We start from the raw sequence: 24,128 nt of genomic DNA, 5'->3' as shown, positions 1-24,128 counted from the left end.
GGGGCAGCCGTTGTGCTTCGTGGTGAGCGAGTCGGTGCCGCGTGTTTGGTTCGCCCGTTCCGTTCCGTGCCCGTTCCCGTGCCCGTTCCCGTGCCCGTTCCCGTTCGTTTTTTTACCGTTTCCAGGGCGGGGATCGGGGAAGGGGGAGGTGGGGAGGGGAGGGGGGCGGTTGCTGTGTCGCGCCGGGCGGCACAAGAAGAGCTCCTTGTGGACCGTGCGCGCTGTGTCCGTGTGCTTTGTTACCGGGAGGGGGGCGGGGGGCACCGGAGGGGCTCGGGGGGGGGGGGGGGGGGGGGTCCCGGTGCCGCCGCCATGGCCGCACCTGCTTCACTTCCGGCGCCGCCCGGTGACGTCACTGAAAAAGCTCGCATCCCATTGGTTGATTCGCGCGTCGCGCCGGAAGTGGCTCCCCGCCGTGGCCGTGGCGACCGGGACGCGGCGGGGCCGGACCCGGTACCGGGGGCTGCGGGGCGGGGGGCGAGCGAGGGGCGGTGTCGGGCCGGCTCCCGGTACCGCGGAGAGCCACATGAGGCGCCCCCGGCACGGGCGATTCGCGGCGGGCGGCGCCGCTCTGGGCGGATCCCCGGTACCGGGGCGCGGCGGCGGCACCGGCGAGCCCCGGTCCCGCTGAGGGGACGAAACCACTGAGCCGCCGCCCCCTCCGCAGGCATGGACGGGCCCCCCGCGCCCGCCGCCGCTGCTGCCGCGGCGCCCCCGGTGCCGGCGGCGGGCGCGGGGGTCCCGGGGGGGGTCCCGGGGGGGGGTCCCGGGGGGGCTCCTGGCGCTGCCCCCCGGAGCTGCTGCTGCGGATCTGCGGCTTCCTGCGGGCCCGCGACGTGCGCCGCGTGCTGCCGCGCGTCTGCCGCGCCCTGCGCGACCTGGCCCGCGACGCCGTGCTCTGGAGGCTGCGGCTGCAGCGCCCGCGCCCGCCGCCCCCTGCCCGTGCTGCCAGGTGGGTCTGGGGGCGCCGCGACCCCCCCGGGGAGGCAGCCCCGACCGCAGCCCGCCCGGTGCTGGCAGCCCTTTGGGGCCCCCCGTGCTTTTGGGGGTCCCCCCCCCCCCGGTTTTGGGGTCCCTTGCCACGATTTTGGGGGTCTCCCCCCGTATTTTGAGGGTCCCCCCCCCAATGGTTTTGAGTCCCCCCACCCGTGATTTGGGGTCCCCTCCTTGGTTTTTGGGGTCCCCCCCGTGATTTTGGGGGTCCTTCCATGGTACTGAGACCCCCCCAATGTTTTGGGGGGTCCCTCTCTGTGGTTTTGGAGGACCCCCGGTGGTTTTAGGGGATCACTTCCCATGATTTTGAGGGTCCCCCCAATGGTTTTGGGTCCCCCCCCCCCGTGGTTTTGGGGGTCCTTTTCCGTAGCTTTGGGTCGTCCCCCCCGTGGTTTGGGGTACCCCCCCCCCCCCGGTTTTGGGTCCCCCCTCGTGGTTTTTGGGGGTCCCTTTCCACGATTTTGGGGGTCCCCCCTATATTTTGGGGGTCCCCCCGTATTTTGAGAGTTCCCCCCATGGTTTTGAGGGTCCCCCCCGTGGTTTTGGGGGTTCCCTCGACCCCCCCCATACCCCGGCCCCCCCCCTCAGTCCCCTCAGACCCCCCCTGGGGTCCCCCAGAGCTTCGGGCACCCCCTTGCCCCCCCCCCAAATCTCACCTTGGGTTGCACTCACCCCTCTGGGGGTGTCCCTGAGACCCCCCCCCATAATTTGGGCCCCCCCAGAGGAGGGCTTCGACTGGGCGGCCGCCTGCGAGGACCTGGAGGAGCACCTGGAGCGCTGGGGGGCCGGGGGGGGCCCCCATGGAGCACTTCTCCCTGGACGAGGGGCACTTTGCCTCCGTGGACTCGGTGCTGCTGCTGCAGGTGGGACCCCCGGGGATTTGGGGGGGGGGCTCTCCCGGGGGTCTCCCCCGCTCAGTGCGTGCCCCCTCCTCCCCCCCAGGGGGGCTCGCTGTGCGTCTCGGGGGGGCCGCGACCGCAACGTGAACCTGTGGGACCTGCGCGAGCTGGGCCGCGGCCCCCCCCGGCAAGGTTCTGGTCAAGGCTCTGGGCTCGGGGCGCGGCGGCACCCACAAGGTGGGCATCCACACGACCCCCGCCCCATAAAAACCCCCCCCTGGAGTGGGGGGGTCCCAGGCTGTGGCAGCCCCCCGGGTCCCCCCCCAGGGCTGGGTTTGGTGCTTGGCCTCGCGGGACTCGCGCGTCTGCTCCGGCTCCTGGGACAGCACCGTGAAGCTCTGGGACCTGGCGGCCGAGGGGCAGCAGTTCGGGGAGATCCGGTACGGCCCCGGGGTGGGGGGGGATCCGGGGTGGGCGGGGGGTCCCGCTGAGCCCCCTCCCCTCCCGCAGGGAGAAGGCGGCCGTGCTGTGCCTCTCGTACCGCCCCGACGTCCTCGTCACCGGCACCTACGACAAGACCGTGACCGTGTACGACCCGCGAGGTACCGGGACGAGGAGGGGTCTGGGCGGGGTTGAGGGGGTCTGGGGGATCCCCCTGACCCCCTCCCCAGCCGGGCAGGCGCAGGTGAGCAGCTACAAGCCCCACGCCAGCGCGGTGCTGTCGCTGGCGGCCGACGAGCGGCTGATCGTGTCGGGCAGCGAGGACCGGACCCTGGTGGTGTTCGACCGCCGCGCCGGCTCCGTGCTGCAGCGGCTGCAGGTGGGGCTGGGTCACACATCCCGCACCCCCCGAGGGTCCCTGTGCCCCCCGAGGTGGCATCCGGGCTGTGTCTTCCTCCTCCTCCTCCTCAGCTGGACAATTACCTGCTCTCCATGTCCTACCGGGGCTCGCAGCTCTGGGCCGGGGACAACCAGGGCCGTGTGTACCTGTTCGGCAGCGGCGGCGGCGGGCTTCCAGCCCGCCCGGGTAGGGCTTTGGGGGGTCCCGGGGGGTCTCAGGGGGCAGGAGCCCCCCCTCCGTGGCTCACCAGGGGTTTCTGTGCCCCCCCTTCCCTGCAGTATTTCGACGTGGGGCACCGGCTGCAGATCACGGGGCTCTGGCACTCGCTGGGCTCGCTCTACACCACGTCCACCGACAGGACGCTGCGGGTGGGGGTCCCCGCGGCTCGGGCCGGGCTGGGGGGGCCCTGGGGGGGGGGGTCCCGGGGAGTTCCTGCTGACCCCCAGCTCCGCCCGTCCTGCAGATCCACGTGCCCACGGACCCGCCCCGCACCATCTGCTCCTGGACGCACGACGATGTCCTCAACGGGGGTGAGGAGCCGCCCCCAGCCCTTGCACACGCGTGTGCACGCGCAGCCCCCACCCCGGGGGTGCCCCCCCCAGCCCCCCTGGCGCTCCTCTGCCTCCCCCAGATCAGCGTGGACGGGGACGTGGTGGCTGCGGCCTCGGGGGGACTCTCGGTCGAGGTGTGGAGGCTCCGGACCTGACGCCGGCGGGCTCGGGGGGCTCCGGCCGCGCCCCGCGGGGTCCCCCCCAGCGCCCCCCACTCAGGGGGGGCCGGGCCCGGACCCGGGACGTGGGGGGGGGCTGGAAGCTTGCCGCCTGTTGATGGCTATTAAAGGATTGGACTGGAGCGGAGCTTGTGTTTCCCCGCGGTTTGGGGCGAATTTGGGGGGTTTGGGGTGAATTTGGCTTGTTTGGTTTGGGGTGAATTTGGGCGTGTTTGGGTCGCCGCGGCCGTTTCGGGGACTCCTTTTCGGCGCCTTTTCGCGTCCTCGACTTTCTCGTCCCTCCACGGCCACCGTCCCGCCCAAGATGGCGGCGCGCGGCTGTACGGAAAAGCCGGGCGGGAGTGCCGAGCAAGATGGCGGCGCGCAAGCCGTACGGAGCGGCGGGCGCGCAGGCGGGGGGCGTGGCCCAAGATGGCGGCGCCCTGAGCCGAGCCATGGCGGCGCCGGGAGAGGCCCCGGGAGAGGCGCTCCGGGCCGTGCTCCGGCCCAGCGCGGCCCTCCCGGCCGAGGCCCTCCCGGTGCGCGGGCTACGACTTCTCGGGCGGCGCGGACCACGCGGCGCTGCTGCGCTCCTTCCGCACCACCGGCTTCCAGGCCACGAGCTTCGCGCAGGCCGTGGCGGAGATCGAGCGGATGGTGGGTGGCGGTGACACCGGGAGGGTGAGGGCTCCGGGCCCGCTGTGACCCTCCCCGGTGTCCCCTCCCGCAGATCGCCGCCAAGCTGGAGCCGCTGAGCGCGGAGCAGCGGGAGCGAGCGGCCATGGCCGGGGCCGCGGCCGCCCTCGGGCTGCACCATCTTCCTGGGCTTCACCTCCAACCTCGTCAGCTCCGGCGTCAGGGAGAGCATCCGCTACCTCGTGCAGCGCGGCATGGTGACAGCCTGGGGACAGGGGACAGCCTGGGGACAGGGGACAGCCTGGGGACAGGGGACAGCCTGGGGACACGGGGACAGGGACACGGGGACAGGGAGAGCATCCGCTACCTCGTGCAGCGCGGCATGGTGACAGCCTGGGGGACAGGGGACAGCCTGGGGACACGGGGACAGCCTGGGGACAGCCTGGGGACACGGGGACAGGGACACGGGGACAGGGAGAGCATCCGCTACCTCGTGCAGCGCGGCATGGTGACAGCCTGGGGGCACTTGAAAATGGCACAGAATGGGTGGGGGACAGTGACAATGGCAGTCACTCTGGCCCATAGCCAAGTCCTTGGGGGTGTCCCCAGGTCCCTGTGAGGGTCAGGGGGCTCAGGGGTCACTCCGGGGGTCCCTGAGGTGACCCTGCCCTGGGCAGGGGGTCAGAGGAGGGGTCAGGGGTCACTCCGGGGGTCCCTGAGGTGACCCCCCCGGCAGGTGGACGTGCTGGTGACCACGGCCGGGGGGGTCGAGGAGGATCTCATCAAGTGCCTGGCGCCCACCTTCATCGGGGACTTCCAGCTGCGGGGCCGGGAGCTGCGCGAGAACGGCATCAACAGGTCTGGGGGGCCTGGGGGGCTGGGGGACACCCCGGGGACACCTCGGGACACCCCGGGGACACCTCGGGGACACCCCAGGGACACCTCGGGGACACCCCAGGGGACACCTCGGGGTCACTGCGGGGGTCCCTCAGGATCGGGAACCTGCTGGTGCCCAACGATAACTACTGCAAGTTCGAGGACTGGCTGATGCCCATCCTGGACACGATGGTGGATGAACAGGACATGCAGGTGAGGGGGGGGGGGGGACCCCAACCTGGGACCCCACAGTGCTGGGAGGGGGTCCCTGCACACCTGGGGTGACCTAGGCTGGGGATTTGGGGGTCCCCTGCACACCCGGGGTGGGGTTTGGGTGTCCCTGCATACCTGGGGTGATCTGAGGTGGGGTTTGAGGGGCCCCTCAACACTTGGGATGGGGTTTGGGGAGTCCCTGCACACCTGGGGTGGGGTTTGGAGGGGTCCTTGCACACCTGGGGTGGAGTTTGGGGGGTTCCTTGCACACCTGGGATGATCTGGGGTGGGGTTTGGGGGGGTCTCTGCACACCTGGGGTGGGGTTTGGGGGTCCCTGCACACCTGGGGTGGGATTTGGGGGTTCCTTGCACACCTGGGGTGGGGTTTGGGGGTCCCTGGACACGTGTTGGGGGGTTTTGGGGCTCCCTGCACACCTGGGATGAGGTTTGGGGGCTCCCTGCACACCTGGGGTGGGGTTTGGGGGTCTCTGCACACCTGGGATGAGGTTTTGGGGGTCCCTGCACACCCGGCCCCCCTGGCTGGGGTTCCTGACGGGGTCCCCCCAGGGCGTGCGCTGGACGCCGTCGCGGGGTGATCGCCCGGGCTGGGCAAGGAGATCAACAACCCCGACTCCATCTGCTACTGGGGCCCAGAAGGGTACTGGGGGCGCTGGGAGGGGGGGTGGCACGGTGGGGGTGTCGCCGTGGGGTGTCACCGGGGGTGCCACCGCCCATCACCGCGTGCCCCCACCCTGCAGAACAACATCCCGGTGCTGAGCCCCGCGCTCACCGACGGCTCCCTGGGCGACATGATCTTCTTCCACTCCTACAAACGCCCGGGGCTCGTGCTGGACATCGTGGAGGGTGAAGCGTCCGTCCCCCCCGGGGTGCCCCCCGGGATTTGGGGTTGCCCCGAGGGCGCCCTGACCCCCTGCCCGTGCCCGCAGACCTGCGCCTCATCAACACCCAGGCCATCTTCGCCCACAAGACCGGCATGATCATCCTGGGCGGGGGCCTGGTCAAGCACCACATCGCCAACGCCAACCTCATGGTGAGGGACCCCCGCGCTGGGCAGGGGGCGTGGGGGACCCCCCCGGGGCGGGGAGGGGCTGGGGGCTCACCCCGGTGTGTGCCCCCACAGAGGAACGGCGCCGATTTCTCCGTCTACGTCAACACGGCGCAGGAGTTCGACGGCTCCGACTCGGGCGCGCGGCCGGACGAGGCCGTGTCCTGGGGCAAGATCCGCGTGGACGCCACCCCCGTCAAGGTGGGGGGCCCTGGGGGGGCTCAGGGGGGGTTTGGGGAGCCCCCAGAGTGGGGGGTGTTTTCCCCCCTGACCCCGCTGCTCTGGGGCAGGTCTATGCCGACGCCTCGCTCGTGTTCCCGCTGCTCGTGGCTGAGACGTTCGCCCGGAGCGCCGACGCCTTCGCGGTGCCCGCGGGGACCCCCGAGGCACGAGGGACCCCCGAGGCCTGAGAGACCCCCGAGGCACGAGGGACCCCTGAGGCATGAGGGACCCCCGAGGCCTGAGACCCTGAGGCACGAGGGACCCCCAAGGCACGAGGGACCCCTGAGGCATGAGGGACCCCGAGGGCTTGGGGGGATCCCCGAGGCTTGGGGGATCCCCGAGGAATCAGGGACCCCCAAGGCCTGAGGGACCCTCGAGGCCTGAGGGACCCCCAAAGCCTGGGAACCCTCCCTTGAGGGACCCCCAAAACCTGGGGACCCCCTCGGGACCCCGCCCCGGGCTCAGCTTTGGGTGTGCTGCGCCTCGAAGGTGGGGGACAGTGGGGCGAGTCCCCCTGGGGGGGACAGGGGCCCCCCACTCCTGCACCCCCTGTCCGTGTGTCCCCCTCCCCTCAGTGCTGTGTTTATTTATTCGAGCTCCCAATAAAGCACGGCAGGGTCTCCACTGGGGGTTTATTCCTCGTGTCACCGGGGTCCCCCAGGCCCCTGCCAGGCGTTGGGGTCCCCCCGGGCCCTGTCAGGTGTCGGGGTCCCCCTCGGGCTGGAAGGTGTCCTCGCGCCACAGCGTCACCTGGCCCTGGGTGGCCACCAGCAGGCAGGGCAGGCTGGGGTGGAAGGCCAGCGACTGCACCACGCCCTGGCCCACGGGCAGGCTGAGCGCCAGCGAACCCTGGGGGACACGGCGGGGGTCAGGGGAGGGTCCGGGGTGTCCCCAAACCCCCCCTCGGGACCCTCCCTCACCTCCACCAGGTCCCAGAAGTAGACGTGGCCGTCCTCGGAGGCGCAGCCCACGTGCGTGTCCAGCTCGTTCAGCACGCAGTCCAGCCTGTACGTGGTGCTGCGGTGCCCCGTGTACCTGGGGGGGGGGACGGGGCTGAGCCGGGGGTCCCCCAAAACCCGCGGGGGGCGCAGGGACTCGGGGAGGGGGGCCCGTACTCGCCCAGCAGCTCCCCGGTGTCCTTGTCCAGCAGCCGCAGCGTGGAGTCCAGGCTGGCGGCCAGCACGCACTGCCCGTCCTTGCTGAAGCACACGCTGGTGATGGGGGCCTGGCGGGGCACACGGGGGGTTTGGGGGGTCCCGCGGGGTCCCCCCAGGCTTTGGGAGCCCCCCCCGGGCCGTCCCCCAGGCCCCACTCACTGCCGATGTAGTCGGAGCTGAGCTGCCCCGTGCGGAGGTCGTAGCGCCGGACCCGCCCGTCCACGGAGCTGCGCGGAGGGAAGGGGAGGTTCAGGGGGTCCCCCCCAATCTGGGGGTGCCCCGGTGCCGGGGGGGCTCGTTGCTCACCCCGTCAGGATCTCGTGGGCTGAGAGCTTCACGCTGGAGATGCCGTCCTTGGCCTCGTCCAGCACCTGGATGGGGTCGGGGCGGCGGGAGCGGCAGTCCCAGCAGCGCACCGTGGAGTCGATGGAGCCTGGGGAAAGGGGTGCAGGGGGGAAAAAGGGGGTGCAGGGGGGAAAAAGGGGGATCAGGGTGGGAAAGGGGGGTGCAGGGGGGAAAAAGGGGGATCAGGGTGGGAAAAGGGGGTTCAGGGGAGGGAAAAAGGAGATTCAGGGGGAAAAAAGGGGGATCAGGGTGGAAAAAGGGGGTTTGGGGGGAAAAAAGGGGGTTCAGGGGGGAAAAAAGGAGGATCATGGTGGGAAAAGGGTGCAGGGGTGTCCCGGAGCTTGCAGGGTGCCCCCCAAACCGCTCCCTCACCGGACACAATGACAGTGGCTTCCTCGTTGAACTGGACGCAGTTCACCTTCTGCGGGAGAAGCAGGCACTCAGCACCTGCTGCTGCACGCAGCATCCCAAACCCCCCTCCCCAAATGCCCCCCCCCCGACCCCCAATCCCCGCGCCGGCCCCTCCTCACCCCGGCGTGGCCCCGGTACTTGCGGACCACCTGCCCCGTGCTGACGTCCCAGAGCGCCACGGCCTTGTCGGCGCCGCCGGAGCAGATCTGGCTGTTGTCGGAGGAGCTGCGGGGGGCTCCCGTGAGCACGGCGGGGAGGGGTCCCCCGCGGCGGGGAGGGGTCCCCGGAGCCCCTCCTTACCCCGCGGCGTCCAGCACCTCGTAGCCGTGGCCCTGGTAGGTGCGCAGGGCCGTGCCTTTGTGCGGGTTCCAGAGCTTCAGCGTCTTGTCGCTGCCGCACGTCAGGCAGTAATTGCCGTCCGCTGCGGGGGGTGAGCGGCCGTGACCACCGGGACCCCTGCCCGGGACACCGGGGGATCCCCGGGACCCCCTGCCCCTGATACAGGGTGATCACCGGGACCCCTGCCCGGGACACCGGGGGATCCCCGGGACCCCCTGCCCGTGACGCAGGGAGATCCCCGGGACCCCCTGCCCGTGACACGGGGAGATCCCTGGGACCCCCTGCCCCTGATGCAGGGTGATCACCGGGACCCCCTGCCCGTGACACCGGGGGATCCCCAGGACCCCCTGCCCGTGACACGGGGTGATCCCCGGGACCCCCTGCCCGGGATACCGGGGGATCCCCTGCCCCTGATACAGGGTGATCACCGGGACCCCCTGCCCCGGATCCGGGGAGATCCCCGAGACCCCCTGCCCGTGACACGGGGTGATCCCCGGGACCCCCTGCCCCTGATACAGGGTGATCCCCGGGACCCCCTGCCCCGGGCACGGGGTGATCCCCCAGACCCCCTGTCCCGGATCCGGGGTGATCCCTCGGACCCTCACACCGGACACGGGGGATCGCCGGGACTCTCTGCCCCGGACATGGGGGGATCCCCAGGACCCTCACACCCTCACCCCAGGACCCCCTGCCCCAAATCCGGGGGGATCCCTGAGATTCTCACACCGGACACGGTAGGGATCGCCGGGACTCTCTGCCCCGGATCCGGGGCGATCCCCGGGACCCCCCACACCGGCACTCCCCGCCCGGTTCCCAGCCTCCATCCCCCGGCTCCTGCTCCCTTGCCCGCCCCGTTCCCCCCGGTCTCCCCGGCCTCACCGTTGAAGCGGGCGGCCCGCACCGCTCCCTGCCCGCACTGCAGGCTCTGCACCCGCTGCCGGGGCAGCTCGGGCCGGGCGGGCCGCGGCCTCGGGAACGCCATGGCGGCACCGGGGCCGGCACCGGGGGCGGAACCGGGGCGGAACCGGCGCCGGGCTCCTTCCGCCGGCGGCGGAAGAGGCGGCGGTGGCGGCGGGGCCATGGCGGACCCGCGGAGACCCGGCAAGGTGGCCAGGTGGGACGGCGGGCAGCGGGAGAGGGGGGGACCGGCAGAACCGGGGAGCGACCCGCGGGGCTCCCGGTGCCGCCGCCCGCCTGACGGAGCCCGGCTTTCCGCCAGGTACAAGCCCCCGGCCACCGAGACCAACCCGGCGCTGGAAGACCCGACCCCCCGACTACATGAACCTGCTGGGGATGGTGTTCAGCATGTGCGGGCTCATGCTCAAGGTGGGGCACGGGGGGACCGGGGTCGGTACCGGGATGGGCTCCGGGATCGGTACCGGGATCGGTACCGGGATGGGCACCGGGCGCTGTTCTGAGGGGAATTCGGGGGAGGGAAGATCAGAGAGAGCCCCTGAGGGGCTCGGGGCCATCCCCGGGGGTCTCAGGCCCCATCCCCGGGGTCCCCCGGGGGTCTCACGGAGCTGTCCCGGGGGTCCCCCGGGGGTCTCACCGGGCTGTCCCGGGGGTCTCACCGGGCTGTCCCGGCGGTCCCCAGCTCAAGTGGTGCGCCTGGATCGCCGTTTACTGCTCCTTCATCAGCTTCGCCAACTCGCGCAGCTCCGAGGACACCAAGCAGATGATGAGCAGCTTCATGTGAGTGCCGGGGGGGTGTCCCGGGGCGGGGGTCCCGGGCCGTGTCTGGGGGTCTCTGACACCTCTGTGTGCCCCTCGCAGGCTCTCCATCTCGGCCGTGGTCATGTCCTACCTGCAGAACCCCCAGCCCATGTCCCCGCCGTGGTGACGGGGTCGGGGGGTCCTCGTGGGGGCAATAAAAGGGGGTCCTGGCACTGCTGAAGTGTGTTTGTACCTGAACAAGGCACGGGGGAGCCCCCCGGGAGAGGGGGGAACGGGGAGGGGGAGTCCTGGGGGGCTCCATGGAGAACCGGGGGGTCTGAGGGGCACTGAGGGAATTTGGGTGGCCTGAGGGGGGTCTGAGGGAACTCTGGGGGGAGTCTCGGGTGCCAAAGGGGTTCTGAGGGGACTCTGAGGGGATTCAGGTGGTCTTAGGGGACTCGGGTGGTCTGAGGGACTCTGAGGGGGCTCTGAGCAGGCTCTGAAGGGACTCGGAGGGTCTGAGGGAGCTCTGAAGGGGCTCTGAGGGGATTCGGGAGGTCTGAAGGGGCTTTGAGGGGGTTCTGAAGGTCTGAGGGGACTCTGAGGTTCTGAGGGGTTCTGAGTGGGCTCTGAGGGGACTTTGAGGGGATTCGGGAGGTCTGAGGTGACTCTGAGGAGCTCTGAGCGGGTTCTGAGGGAGCTCTGAGGGTCTGAGGGGACTTTGAGGGAATTTGGGAGGTCTGAGGGGGCTCGGAGGGTCTGAGGGGGTTCCGAGGATATCTGAGCAGGGTCTGAGGGGGCTCTGAGGAGCTCTGAGGGGGCTCTGAGGGTCTGAGGGGACTCTGAGGTTCTGAGGGGTTCTGAGTGGGCTCTGAGGGGACTTTGAGGGGATTCGGGAGGTCTGAGGGGGCTCTGAAGGGGCTCTGAGGAACGCGGAGGGTCTGAGAGGGCTCTGAGGGGGCTCTGAGGGGATTCGGGAGCTCTGAGGGGGCTCTGAGGAGCTCTGAGGGGACTTTGAGGGGATTCGGGAGGTCTGAGGGGGCTCTGAGGGCCTGAGGGGGCTCCGAGGGGGACTCGTCGTGGGCGGGGCCTCGGGAGCCGCCACTGCTCATTGGCCACTGGTCATTTCCCGCCGTTGCAAACGCCCCTCCCAGAGAGCTGCCAATCACGCCCTGTCCTCCTCCTCATTGGCTCCCGTCTGTTGTCGGTCCCGTGCTGCCCTCCTTGCGCTCCATCCCTTAGAGCAGCAACAGCGAATCAGAACGCGGGGCGTGGCCTCAGCGCCATTTCCTGGCCATCCATTGGCTGCCGCATTCGGGGGCGGGGTTAGCCCTCGTGTCATGTGAGGGCGCGGTCACGTGAGCGCCGCTGTCATGGCGGTGGCCGGGGCGCTGCCGCTGCTGCTGCTGCTGAGCGGGGCGGCCGCGGGCTGCGGGTACCAGGTGGGACCGGGAGCCCCGGACGGACGGACTGGGAGCGCTGGGATTGCCCGGGGACACTGGGGCGGGATAACGGGAGCTGCGGGAGGCTGGGGGCGCCGGGAAGGGCTGAGGGGGCAGCGGGGGCGGTGTGAGGGAACGGGAACTGGGAGAACTGGGAGCGCTGAGGGAACGGGAACTGGGAGAACTGGGAGCGCTGGGGGCACCGGGGACGCTGAGAAAACGGGAACTGCGGGCATTGGTTTGGCAACCGCGTCCGGAGCTCAACGGCCGCGCCGGGGGGGGGTCCCGGGGGGTCCCGGGGGGTCCCGGGGGGCCCAGGCCGGTCCGAGCCCCCCCGAACCCCCCCAGTCGTGCCCCCCGACCCGGCCGGACATGCTGAACGTGCACCTGGTGCCGCACTCGCACGACGACGTGGGCTGGCTCAAGACGGTGGATCAGTACTACTATGGGGGTGCGTGGGGACACGGGGGGGACAGCGGGGGGGACACGGGGGGGACACCGGGGGGGGACCCGGGGGGGACACGGGGGGGGACACCGGGGGGGACACCGGGGGCAGGGGGTGTCCCCAGGGCCGCTCTGCGGGTGGGGGTGGTGGCACCTGAGCGAGGGGCAGCTGCGGGGGGTGGGGGGTGACGTGGCAGGGGGGCGCCGGGTGACGCCCGTGGCTGCCCTTTGTCACTTTGGGGGGTGCCAGCACCCCCCAGGGCCACCTGCAGATGTCCCCAGGGTGCCACCGTGTCCCCAGCCCGGATTTTGGGGTCACCCAGTGCCTTCCGTGTCCCCAACCAGGGTTTTGGGGTCACCCAGTACCCTCCGTGTCCCCAGCCCCCCATGTCCCCAAGGTGCCCCCGTGTCCCCAGCTCTGCCCGGGGGTTTTGGGGTCACCCAGTGTCCCCGGCGCTCGTGTCCCCAAGATGCCTCTGTGCCCCCACCCCGGGGTTTTGGGGTGACCCTGTGACCCCCCCGTGCCCCCACTCTGGGGTTTTTGGGGTCTCCCGGTGCCCCCTGTGCCCCCATCCCCGGTTTCAGGGTGCCCAGGTTCCAGGCTCACAGTGTCCCGGTTCCAGGATGCCCCATTTTTGGGGTGCCCGGGTTCCGGGGTGCCCCGTTTTTGGAGTGCCTGGTCCCGGGGTACCCCGGGTTTCAGTGTGCCCCGTTTTTGGGGTGCCCGGTTCCGGGCTGCCCCAGTTTCGAGGTGCCCGGTTTCTGTGCTGCCCCGTTTTTGGGGTGCCCCGTTTTTGGGGTGCCCAGTCCCGGGGTGCCCGGGCTGACGGTGCCCGTGCCCCCAGCCCAAGGTTTCGGGGTGCCCCGGTTCCGGGCTCACGGTGCCCAGGGTTTTGGGGTGCCCTGGGCTGACGGTGCCCCGGGTTTCAGGGTGCCCCGGTTTTGGGGTGCCCAGTCCCGGGGTGCCCCGTTTTTGGGGTGCCCGGTTCCAGGGTGCCCCGGGTTTCAGTGTGCCCCGTTTTTGGGGTGCCCGGTCGCAGGGTGCCCCGGTTTCGAGGTGCCCGGTTTCAGTGCGCCCCGTTTTTGGGGTGCCTGGGTTTCGGGGGTGCCTGGGTTTCGGGGTGCCCGGTTTTCGGGGTGCCCCGTTTTCGGGGTACCCCGTTTTCGGGGTGCCTGGGTTTCGGGGTGCCCCGTTTTCGGGGTGCCCGGTTTTCGGGGTGCCCCGGTTCTGGGCTGCCCCGTTTTTGGGGTGCCCGGGTTCCGGGGTGCCCCGTTTTTGGGGTGCCCGTGTTTCGGGGGTGCCCCGGTTCTGGGCTGCCCCGTTTTCGGGGTGCCCGTGTTTCGGGGTGCCCGGGTTCCGGGGTGCCCCGGTTCTGGGCTGCCCCGTTTTCGGGGTGCCCCGGTTTTCGGGGTGCCCCGTTTTTGGGGTGCCCGGTTTTCGGGGTGCCCGGGTTCCGGGGGTGCCCGGGTTCCGGGGTGCCCCGTTTTCGGGGGTGCCCCGGGTTTCAGTGTGCCCGGTTTTCGGGGTGCCCCCGTTTTCGGGGTGCCCGGTTTTCGGGGTGCCCGTGTTTCGGGGTGCCCGGGTTCCGGGGTGCCCCGTTTTCGGGGTGCCTGGGTTTCGGGGTGCCCCGGTTCTGGGCTGCCCCGTTTTTGGGGTGCCCCGGGTTTTGGGGTGCCCCGGTTCTGGGGTGCCCGGGTTCCGGGGTGCCCGTGTTTCGGGGTGCCCGGGTTTTGGGGTGCCCGTGTTTCGGGGTGCCCGGTTTTCGGGGTGGCCGTGTTTCGGGGTGCCCGGGTTCCGGGGTGCCCCGTTTTCGGGGTGCCCCGGGTTTCAGTGTGCCCCGGGTTTCAGTGTGCCCGGTTTTCGGGGTGCCCCGTTTTCGGGGTGCCTGGGTTTCGGGGTGCCCCGGTTCTGGGCTGCCCCGTTTTTGGGGTGCCCGTGTTTCGGGGTGCCCCGTTTTCGGGCTGCCCCGGTTCTGGGCTGCCCCGTTTTCGGGGTGCCCGGTTTTTGGGGTGCCCCGTTTTCGGGGTGCCCAGGTTTCGGGGTGCCCCGGTTCTGGGGTGCCCGGTTTTCGGGGTGCCCCGGGTTTCAGTGTGCCCCGGGTTTCAGTGCGCCCCGTTTTCGGGGTGCCCAGGTTTCGGGGTGCCCGGGTTCCGGGGTGCCCGGTTTTCGGGGTGCCCGTGTTTCGGGGTGCCCGTGTTTCGGGGCGCCCGGGTTTCGGGGTGCCCGTGTTTCGGGGCGCCCGCCTGACGGCGCCGTGCCCGCAGTGCGGAACCGCGAGCAGCACGCGGGCGTGCAGTACATCCTGGACTCGGTGGTGGCCCAGCTGGCCGCCCGGCCCTCGCGGCGCTTCGTCTACGCCGAGGTGGCGTTCCTGGCACGCTGGTGGCGGCAGCAGGGCCCGGCCACGCGCAGGCTGCTCCGGGAGCTGGTGCAGCAGGGTACGGGGCACTGGGAGGGACTGGGAGCGACTGGGAGGGGCACCGGGGGCACTGGGAGGGACTGGGAGGGGCACCGGGGGACTGGGAGGGACTGGGAGGGGCACCGGGGGCACTGGGAGGGACTGGGAGGGGCACCGGGGGCACTGGGAGGGACTGGGAGGGGCACCGGGGGCACTGGGAGGGACTGGGAGGGGCACTGGGGGTACTGGGAGGGACATTGGGGGGACTGGGAGGGCCATTGGGGGAACTGGGAAGGGCACCGGGGGCACTGGGAGGGGCATTGGGGGGGCTGGGAGGGATTGGGAGGGGCATTGGGGGGACTGGGAAGGGCATTGGGGGCACTGGAAGGGACTGGGAGGGTATTGGGGGGGCTGGGAGGGACTGGGAGGGGATTGGGGGCACTGGAAGGGACTGGGAGGAATTGGGAGAGACTGGGAGGGGCATTGGGGGCACTGGAAGGGACTGGGAGGGATTGGGAGGGGACTGGGAGGGGCATTGGGGGAACTGGGAGGGATTGGGGGCACTGGAAGGGACTGGGAAGGACACGGGGAGGGACTGGGAGGGATTGGGGGCACTGGGAGGGGATTGGGGGGACTGGGAGCAACTGGGGGGCACTGGGAGGGGATTGGGGGGACTGGGAGCAACTGGGGGGCACTGGGAGGGGCACTGGGGGGACTGGGAGGGGCATTGGGGACACCAAAAGGGACATTGGAGACACTAGGATTTTGGAGTGCCGTGTCCCTCCGGGGGTATTCTGGGGCTGTGGGTGTCCCCTGATGGGGATTTTGGGGGCTCAGGGTCCCCCATGTGATGGGATTTTGGGGTCCTGTGTCCCCCCTGAGGTGATTTTGGGGTGCTGTGTCCCCCCCTGAGGTGATTTTGGGGCTCTGTCCCCCCCCAGGGCGGCTGGAGCTGGTCGGGGGGGGCTGGTGCATGAACGACGAGGCCGCGGCTCACTACGGGGGGGCCCTGGTGCAGCTGGCCCTGGGCCGGCGCTTCCTGCGCCGCCTCTTCGGGGGCTGCGGCACGCCGCGCGTGGCCTGGCAGATCGGACCCCTTCGGGCACTCCCGCGAGCTGGCCGCCACCTTCGCCCAGGTGGGGCACCCCGGGGCCCGAGCTGGGGAGCCCCGGGGCTCCCCAAACCTCCTTGGAGCTTCCCAAACCTCCCCGGAGCTTCTCAGACCTCCCCGGAGCTCCCCAAACCTTCCTGGGGCTTCTCAGACCTCCCCGGAGCTCCCCAAACCTCCCTGGGGCTCCCCAAACCTCCCCAGAGCTCCCCAAACCTCCCTGGGGCTCCCCAAACCTCCCCGGAGCTCCCCAAAAATCCCTGGAGCTCCCCAAACCTTCCTGGGGCTCCCCAAACCTCCTTGGAGCTTCCCAGACCTCCCTGGGGCTTCTCAGACTTCCCTGGAGCTTCCCAAACCTTCCTGAGGCTTCCCAAACCTCCCTGGAGCTTCCCAAACCTCCCCAGAGCTCCCCAAACCTTCCTGGGGCTTCTCAGACCTCCCCGGGGCTCCCCAAACTGGCCCAGAGCTTTCCAAACCTCCCGGGAGCTCCCCAAACCTCCCTGGAGCTTCCTAAACCTCACTGGAGGCTTCCCAAATTTCCCTGGAGCTCTCCAAACCTCCCGGGAGCTTCCCAAACCTCCCCGGAGCTTCCCAAACCTCCCTGAGGCTTCCTAAACCTCCCCGGAGCTCCCCAAACCTTCCCAGGGCTCCCCAAACCTTCCTGGAGTTTCCCAAACCTTCTCCTGCATCCCCAAACCTTCTTCTATGTCCCCAGAGCTTCCCAAACCTCCCCGGAGCTTCCCAAACTTTCTCCTGTATCCCCAGAGCTTCGTGGGCATCCCCAAACCTTCTCCTGCATCCCCAGAGCTCCCCAGGGCATCTCCAAACATTTTCCTGCATCCCCAGAGCTTCCCAAACCTTCTTCTGCATCTGTGAAGTTTCCTGGGCATCCCAAACCTCCCCAGGGCATCCCCAAACCTTTCTCTGCACCCCCAGAGTTTCCTGGGTATCCCCAAACCTTCTCCTGCATCCCTGGAGCTTCCTGGGCATCCCCAGAGCTTTCCAAACCTCCTCCTGCATCCTCAAACTTTCTCCTGCATCCCCAAACCTTTTCCTGCATCCCCGAAATTTCCCAAATCTTCCCCTACACCCCAAACCCTCCCCTGCACCCCAAAACCTTCCCTGGCACTGCCAACCTTCTCAGCACCCCCAAACTCCACCTCTGCATTCCCAACGACCCCCCTGACCCCGGTGCCCCCCCCGTGCCCCCCAGATGGGCTGTGACAGGCTCTTTGTGGGGCTTTGGGGACCCCCCTGACCCCGGTGCCCCCCATTGCCCCCCGTGCCCCCCAGATGGGCTACGACGGGCTCTTCGTGGGGCTTTGGGGACCCCCCCTGACCCCGGTGCCCCCCGTGCCCCCCAGATGGGCTACGACGGGCTCTTCGTGGGCCGCGTGGACTACCAGGACAAGTGGGCGCGGCAGCAGCGCCGGGAGCTGGAGCTGCTCTGGAGGGGCAGCGAGAGCCTGGCCCCCCCCCCGGGCCGACATCTTCACCGGTGACCCCCCGGGACCCCAAAGTGCCCCTGGGACCCTTGACAGGGACCCCAAAGTGCCCCTGGGACCCCTGACAGGGACCCCAAAGTGCCCCTGTCCCCCTGACAGGGACCCCAAACTGTCCCTGAGACCCCTGACAGAGACCCCCAAAGTGTCCCTGGGACCCCTGACAGGGACCCCAAACTGCCCCTGTACCCCTGACAGGGACCCCAAAGTGTCCCTGGGACCCCTGACAGGGACCCCAAACTGCCCCTGTCCCCCCGTACCAGTGACCCTAACCCCTCTGTCCTGTCCCCTTCCCGTTTCTCCCGCTTTGCCCCACCCCAGCCGTGTCCCCAGCCATGTCCCCTGTCCCCCCAGCCCTGTCCCCAGCCATGTCCCAGCCACGTCCCCCATCCCCAGCCGTGTCCCCAGCCATGTCCCTGCTGTGTCCCCAGCCATGTCCCCCATCCCCAGCCATGTCCCCAGCTGTGTCCCAGCCATGTCCCCTGTCCCCAGCCATGTCCCCTGTCCCCAGCCGTGTCCCCTGTCCCCAGCCATGTCCCCCATCCCCAGCCGTGTCCCCTGTCCCCAGCCATGTCCCCCATCCCCAGCCGTGTCCCCTGTCCCCAGCCATGTCCCCCATCCCCAGCCGTGTCCCCTGTCCCCAGCCATGTCCCCCATCCCCAGCCATGTCCCCAGCCATGTCCCCTGTCCCCCCAGCCGTGTCCCCCATCCCCAGCCGTGTCCCCAGCCGTGTCCCCTGTGCCCCCGCCCCTGGTGGCGGGGGGAGGTGACAGCGCTGTCCCCAGGGATCCTGCCCAACGTGTACGACCCCCCCGCGGGGCTGTGCTGGGACCAGCTCTGCACCGACCCCCCCGTGGTGGACGGGGACGGCCCCGAGCGCAACGTGGACGCCGTGGTCACCTCCTTCCTGCGGGCAGCGGCCACCCAGGTCCTGCCGGGGGGACAGGGACCCCCGGGGGGGTTCCCAAAGGTCCCTGTCACCGAGGGTGGGGGTCCCGAGCGTCCCTGTCCCCCTGGGGTGGATTCCTGGGGTTCCCTGTCCCCCTTGGGTGGGATTCCTGAGAGTCCTTGGCTGTCCTTGTCCCCTGGGATGGGTTTTTTGGGTGTCCCTGTCTCCCTGGGGTGGGGCTCCTGGGGGTCCCTGTCCCCCTGGGGAGGGGTTCCTGGGGGTCCCTGGCTGTCCTTGTCCCCTGGGGTGGGTTTTTTGGCTGTCCCTGTCCCCTGGATGGGATTCCTGGATGTCCCTGTCCCCCTGGGATGAGATCCCAGCATGTCCCTGTCCCCTAGGGTGGGGGTCCCGAGTGTCCCTGTCCCCCTGGAGTGGGATTCCTGGGGGTCCCTGACTGTCCTTGTCCCCTGGGGTGGGTGTTTTGGGTGTCACTGTCCCCCTGGGGTGGGGCTCCTGGCTGTCCCTGTCCCCTGGGATGGAATCCCTGGCTGTCCCTGTCCCCCGGGGTGGGTTCCGTGGCTGTCCCCGTGCCCCGGGCGGGGGTCCCGAGCCGTGTCCCCCTCCCCAGGCCCGGCACTACCGCACCAACCACATCCTGATGACCATGGGCTCCGACTTCCACTACGAGAACGCCAACCTGTGGTTCAAGAACCTGGACAAGCTCATTGCCCACGTCAATGCCCGGGTGAGGGGCTGTCCCCAAACCCCCCACGATGTCCCCAGACCCCCTCTGATGTCCCCAAGCCCCCCTGGCCGTCCCTGACCCCCCCCTCTGTCCCCAGCAAGCCAACGGCAGCCTCGTCCACGCCCTGTACTCCACCCCCTCCTGTTACCTGTGGGAGCTGCACCGGGCCAACCTCACCTGGTGAGGGAGGGGCAGGGGAGGGGCCGAGGGGCAGGCAGGACGGACGGACGGACAGACAGACAGCTGGGGTGTCCCCCAGGCCCCTGAAGACGGACGATTTCTTCCCCTACTCGGACGGGCCCCCACCAGTTCTGGACCGGCTACTTCAGCAGCCGCCCGGCCTTCAAGGGCTACGAGCGGCTCAGCAGCGGCTTCCTGCAGGTGGGGGGCACCTGGGGGACCCCTCCAGGCCTCGGGGACCCCCTCTCGAGCACCAGGGACCCCCCTCAAACACCGATTCCACCCCCCAGATCTGCAGCCAGCTGGAAGCCCTGGCCGGGCCCTCGGCGCGGGACGGTCCCTACGGCCCTGGGGACAGCTCGGTGCTCCGTGAGTACCCGGGGGGACACCTGGAGGGCACCTGGGGACCCCCCCCAGACCCCCCTGAGACCCCCCTTTTCCCCCTGGGCAAGGTGAGGCCGTGGCTGTGGCCCAGCACCACGACGCCGTGGCCGGCACCGAGAGGCAGCACGTGGCCGACGACTACGCCCGGCAGCTGGCCAAGGGCTGGGACAGCTGCCAGGTGAGCCCCACACCTGCCCGGGGGTCCACGTGGGGTTTGGGGGACAAGGGCGGGGCTGGGGGTGTCCCAGAGACCCCTCCCCACCAAAGTGTGGCCGCCCCTGGCAGGTGCTGGTGGCCAACGCCCTGTCAATCCTGGGGGGGCACCAAGGACCCCCTGGTGTTCTGCAACGCCCTCAACATCAGCGTGTGCCCCCTCAGCGAGACCACCCCCTCACGTGAGCACCCGGGGAGGGGCTTTGTGGGGGGTGTTCCGGGGGTCCCCAGGGACTGACACCACCGTGTGACCCCTCCCCAGTTCACCGTGATCCTCTACAACCCCCTGGGCTGGGGCGTGACCTGGCCCGTGCGGCTGCCGGTCAGGGCCACCTCGTACTCTGTGACCGGCCCTCAGGGCCAGCCCGTGGCCAGCCAGGTGAGCCCCCCGCCCACCTGTACCCGCCAAACCCCCTTGTCACCCCTGCCACCCCCTGACCTGTCCCTGTCACCCCCCTGACCTGTCCCTGTCCCCCCCAAGGTGGTCCCGGTGTCCGGCGTGACCCAGCGGCTGCGGGGCGGCGCCGGGACGGCCCCGGGGGAGCTCCTGTTCCAGGCCTGGGCCCCCCCCCCTGGGGTTCAGCACCTTTGAGGTGAAGCAGCTGAGCCCAGGGACCCCCTGGGACAACCCCCAGCTGGCCCTCGGGGACCCCCTGGGACCCTCCCAGGTGGCCCTCGGGGGACCCAGAGCCGCAGATTGAGAACGAGGTGAGGGGACATCGAGGTGAGGGGACACTGGGGAGGGACACGGATTTGGGGGGTGGCTGGGCAGGGGGCTGAGTGCCAGCTCCCAGTTAAACCAGTTAGGGGGTGACTGGGTGGCCTGGGGGGGGTGGGGGTGACCTACCTGTGTCCCCCCCCCTACCCCCAGCACCTGCGGGTCCGGTTCGACCCCGTCACGGGGCACCTGCTGGAGATCCAGAACCTGGCCAAGGGCATCTCGCTGCCCATCTTCCAGAGCTTCTACTGGTGAGTCTGGGGGCACCCCCGAGGGTTCTGGGGAGGGGTCCCAGCTGGGGGGGATCCCCCTGAGCCCCCCTGGCCCCCCCAGGTACAACGCCAGCGCCGGGGACGGGCTGAGCCCCCAGGCCTCGGGTGCGTACATCTTCCGGCCCAACGCCTCGGCGCCCATCCCCGTGGCCAAACGCGCGGCCACGCACCTGCTCAAGGTGGGCGGGGGTCCCGGGGGCGCCCCTCGGGTTTGGGGAGGGGTCTGCAGGTGTGGCTGAGTGCCCGCGTGCCCCCCGCAGACGGCGCTGGTGCAGGAGGTGCAGCAGAACTTCTCGGCGTGGTGCTCGCAGGTGCTGCGGCTGCGCCCGGGGCAGCCGTACCTGGAGCTGGAGTGGACCCTGGGGCCCATCCCCGTGGCGTGAGTGTGGGGAGGGGGCTGCGGACCCCCAGAGCTGCTCTGGGGACCCCCTGGTGACACCCCTGTGTCCCCCCACAAGGGACGGGCTGGGCAAGGAGGTGATCAGCCGCTTCGAGACGCCGCTGCGCACGGCTGGGCGCTTCTACACCGACTCCAACGGGCGCCAGGTGCTGGAGCGCAGGTGAGGGGGCTCAGGGGACCCCCCCAGGGGCTCAGGGGACCCCCGGGACCCCCCCAGGGGCTCAGGGGACCCCCTGTGACCCCCCCCCGGGCCACCCCAGGCGTGACTACCGGCCCACCTGGAACCTGAGCCAGACTGAGCCCGTGGCAGGGAATTACTACCCCGTGAACACCCGGATCTTCATCAAGGTACCCGGGCACAGCTGGGCACAGCTGGCACAGCTCAGTACACCTGGGCACACCTCGGCACAGCTGGGCACTGCTCAGTACACCTGGGCACAGCTGAGCACATCTGGGCACAGCTGGGGCTGGGCAGGGCACACCTGGAACTGGCCAGAGCACACCTGGGCACATTTGGGGCTTGGCAGGGCACACCTGGGTATGGCCAGGGCACACCTGGGCACACCTGGAACTGGCCAGAGCACACCTGGGCACTCCTGGGGCTGTGCAGAGCACACCTGGGTATAGCCAGGGTACACCTTGGCACACCTGGGGCTGGGCAGGGCACACCTGGGTATGGCCAGGGCACACCTGGGCACAGCTGGGGTTGGGGAGGGCACACCTGGGGCTGAGCAGGGCACACCTGGGGCTGGGCAGAGCACACCTGGGTACACCAGGGGTTGGCCAGGGCACACCTGGGCACATCTGGGTGTCGCCAGGGCACACCTGGGCACACCTGTACCCCGCCCCACACCCATGCCCCCGTGCAGGACGAGAAGCTGCAGCTGACGGTGCTGACGGATCGCTCGCAGGGCGGCAGCAGCCTCCAGGACGGCTCCCTGGAGCTGATGGTGAGCTGGGCGCCCCGCCGGGGGCACCCCAGGGTGGGCACACCCCTGCCCTCACCTGTGCCCCCCCTCCAGGTGCACCGGCGGCTGCTGAGGGACGACAGCCGGGGGCTGGGGGAGCCCCTGGACGAGCGCGGCGCGGACGGGCGGGGGCTGGTGGTGCGGGGCCGGCACCTGGTGCTGCTGGACACGGCGGCCGCGGCGGCCGAGCAGCACCGGCCGCGGGCGCAGGAGAGCGTGACGCCGCCCGCCCTGGCGCTGGCACCGGGCACGGGGCCTCGCCTGCGCCAGGTGAGCCGGGGGGGCCGGGGTCACCTGGGATAGGGGAGGGGCTGGGGGGCACCTGGGATAGGGGAAGGGGTGTGGGGTCACCTGTGACAGGTGAGCCGGAGGGGCTGGGGGTCACCTGGGATAGGGGAGGGGGGGTGGGGGCACCTGTGACAGGTGAGCCGGGGGGGCCGGGGTCACCTGGGATAGGGGAGGGGGTGTGGGGCACCTGTGACAGGTGAGCTGGGAGGGGCTGGGGGTCACCTGTGACAGGTGAGCCGGGGGGGCCGGGGTCACCTGGGATAGGGGAGGGGCTGGGGGTCACCTGCGCCAGGTGAGCCGGAGGGGCTGGGGGTCACCTGGGACAGGGGAGGGGGTGTGGGGGGCACCTGTGACAGGTGAGCTGGGAGGGGCTGGGGGTCACCTGTGACAGGTGAGCTGTGAGGGGCTGGGGTCACCTGGGATAGGGGAGGGGGTGTGGGGGCACCTGTGACAGGTGAGCCGGAGGGGCCGGGGTCACCTGGGATAGGGGAGGGGCTGGGGGTCACCTGTGAGAGGGGAGCGGGTGTGGGGGTCACCTGTGACAGGTGAGCTGGAGGGGCTGGGGGGTCACCTGTGCCAGGGTAGGGGGCTTGGGGGGGTCACCTGTGACAGGTAAGTGTAGAGAAGTTGGGGGAGGGTCACCTGTGCCAGGTGAGGGCCAGGCTCTCCCGTGCCAGGTGAGTGCCAGGCTGCCCCGTGCCAGGTGAGTGCTGCCCCGTGCTCACCTGGCCGTGCCCGCAGGTGTCGGGGCTGCGGCGGGCGCTGCCCCCCAACGTGCACCTGCTGACGCTGGAGCCGCGCGGCGCCGGCGCCGTCCTGCTGCGCCTGGAGCACCTGTTCCAGGTGGGGGAGAGCCACAACGGCTCCCGCGCCGCCACCGTGGACCTGACGGTACCTGGGGAGGGGGCACACCTGGGGAGGGGGCACAGCTGGGGAGGGGGCACACCTGGGGAGGGGGCACAGCTGGGGAGGGGGCACACCTGGGGGCACACCTGGGGATGAACAGGATCACACCTGAGGATGAATGGGGTCACACCTGGGCTGGGGTCACACCTGGGACAGGGGCACACCTGGGCTGGGGGCACACCTGGGGAGGGGGCACACCTGGCATCTGTGGGGGCACACCTGGGGAGGGGGCACACCTGGGATAGGGATCACACCTGGGGGCACACCTGGGGATGAACAGGGGCACACCTGGGGAGAGGGCACACCTGGGGGGGGGCACACCTGGGGAGGGGGCACACCTGGGGAGGGGGCACAGCTGGGGATGAACAGGGACACACCTGGGGAGGGGATCACACCTGGGGTCACACCTGGGCTGGGGGCACAGCTGGGGAGGGGGCACACCTGGGGTGGGCTCTGGGGGGCCACCACTGCCAGGGGGGCGGAGCCTGTGGGGTCACCTGTGCCAGGTGACCATTTTGGGGGTCCTGAGACAGCTCCAGGGGGTCTCTGACAGCCCACCCAGCTTGGGTTGGGCTCTGGGATATTTGGGGTGGCTCTGGGGGGTCTCTAACACCCCCCCCCCCCCCCCCAGACCCTTTTCTCGGCCTTCACCATCACCTCGGTGCAGGAGATGGCTCTGGGGGGGGGACATCCCCCCTGCACAGCGTGTCCCGCCTGCTCTGGAACACCCCCACAGGTACGGGGGGGGTTTGAGGGGGGTCCTGGGGGTCTCAGCCCCCCCCTCACCTCCCTCACGACCCCCCCCAGGCACCCCCAAACCCCGGCCTGTGCCCAGGCTGGACCCGCGGCGCGTGCGGCTGGAGCCGATGGAGATCCGAACCTTCCTGGCCTCTGTGCAGTACCCGGGCCCCGGGGGGTCCTGAGAGACCCCCCACCCAAAAAAAGAAATCAAATTCAAACCCCCCCG

General features: G+C 70.5%; 5 protein-coding genes across 5 annotated transcripts; 4 read left to right on the top strand and 1 right to left on the bottom strand.

Moving 5' to 3' along the window:
- Positions 1–312: 312 nt before the first annotated feature.
- Positions 313–3,222, top strand: LOC135292181 (F-box/WD repeat-containing protein 9-like). Its single transcript, XM_064406414.1, is given in 15 exon segments — positions 313–453; positions 632–787; positions 789–920; positions 922–952; positions 1,716–1,774; positions 1,776–1,856; positions 1,936–1,956; positions 1,958–2,008; positions 2,010–2,069; positions 2,160–2,272; positions 2,343–2,434; positions 2,504–2,652; positions 2,745–2,859; positions 2,952–3,041; positions 3,137–3,222. Coding segments are annotated over 15 exon segments (1,362 nt in total). The 3' UTR covers positions 3,208–3,222.
- A 522-nt stretch (positions 3,223–3,744) lies between these two features.
- Positions 3,745–7,019, top strand: LOC135292177 (deoxyhypusine synthase-like). The gene is given in 12 exon segments (XM_064406410.1): positions 3,745–3,927; positions 3,929–4,039; positions 4,113–4,174; positions 4,176–4,275; positions 4,755–4,876; positions 5,011–5,107; positions 5,675–5,701; positions 5,704–5,755; positions 5,858–5,971; positions 6,055–6,158; positions 6,249–6,374; positions 6,464–7,019. Coding segments are annotated over 12 exon segments (1,206 nt in total). The 5' UTR covers positions 3,745–3,756; the 3' UTR covers positions 6,584–7,019.
- WDR83 (WD repeat domain 83) lies at positions 7,008–9,728 on the bottom strand. Its single transcript, XM_064406407.1, has 9 exons — positions 9,527–9,728; positions 8,609–8,729; positions 8,428–8,533; positions 8,270–8,318; positions 7,859–7,985; positions 7,711–7,779; positions 7,511–7,618; positions 7,316–7,430; positions 7,008–7,244 (listed from the first exon to the last, which is right to left on the bottom strand). Exons 1-9 carry the CDS (start codon positions 9,726–9,728, stop codon positions 7,092–7,094), a joined length of 1,050 nt encoding a protein of 349 aa, XP_064262477.1. The 3' UTR covers positions 7,008–7,091.
- Positions 9,712–10,536, top strand: WDR83OS (WD repeat domain 83 opposite strand). Its single transcript, XM_064406409.1, is given in 5 exon segments — positions 9,712–9,761; positions 9,867–9,915; positions 9,917–9,973; positions 10,245–10,342; positions 10,424–10,536. Coding segments are annotated over 5 exon segments (306 nt in total). The 5' UTR covers positions 9,712–9,726; the 3' UTR covers positions 10,491–10,536.
- A 1,073-nt stretch (positions 10,537–11,609) lies between these two features.
- LOC135292180 (lysosomal alpha-mannosidase-like) lies at positions 11,610–24,120 on the top strand. The gene is given in 30 exon segments (XM_064406413.1): positions 11,610–11,745; positions 12,094–12,196; positions 14,455–14,628; positions 15,530–15,678; positions 15,680–15,724; positions 17,061–17,168; positions 17,170–17,194; positions 17,984–18,126; positions 18,716–18,832; positions 18,930–19,012; positions 19,092–19,128; positions 19,130–19,213; positions 19,303–19,381; positions 19,465–19,574; positions 19,682–19,705; positions 19,707–19,814; positions 19,872–19,988; positions 20,091–20,165; positions 20,222–20,317; positions 20,481–20,578; positions 20,661–20,778; positions 20,860–20,978; positions 21,058–21,159; positions 21,260–21,347; positions 21,869–21,949; positions 22,022–22,237; positions 22,997–23,146; positions 23,793–23,897; positions 23,969–23,999; positions 24,002–24,120. Coding segments are annotated over 30 exon segments (2,937 nt in total). The 5' UTR covers positions 11,610–11,676; the 3' UTR covers positions 24,085–24,120.
- Positions 24,121–24,128: the final 8 nt, after the last annotated feature.

The sequence above is a fragment of the Passer domesticus genome, unplaced genomic scaffold (assembly GCF_036417665.1).
Source record: "Passer domesticus isolate bPasDom1 unplaced genomic scaffold, bPasDom1.hap1 HAP1_SCAFFOLD_227, whole genome shotgun sequence".
NCBI classification, from domain to species: domain Eukaryota; kingdom Metazoa; phylum Chordata; class Aves; order Passeriformes; family Passeridae; genus Passer; species Passer domesticus.
Note: the sequence above shows the minus strand (reverse complement) of the source record. Positions and strands in the feature narration are given on the sequence as shown.

Excerpts from the sequence above, each read along its gene's own strand:
- WDR83 (XM_064406407.1), bottom strand. The coding sequence starts at position 9,728 with ATGGCCCCGCCGCCACCGCCGCCTCTTCCGCCGCCGGCGGAAGGAGCC. Across the intron at positions 8,730-9,526 it reads GCGGGCCGCCCGCTTCAACG|CGGACGGCAATTACTGCCTG; the intron begins GTGAGGCCGGGG and ends CACCCCCCGCAG. Across the intron at positions 7,780-7,858 it reads GCCCACGAGATCCTGACGGG|CTCCGTGGACGGGCGGGTCC; the intron begins GTGAGCAACGAG and ends CCCTCCGCGCAG.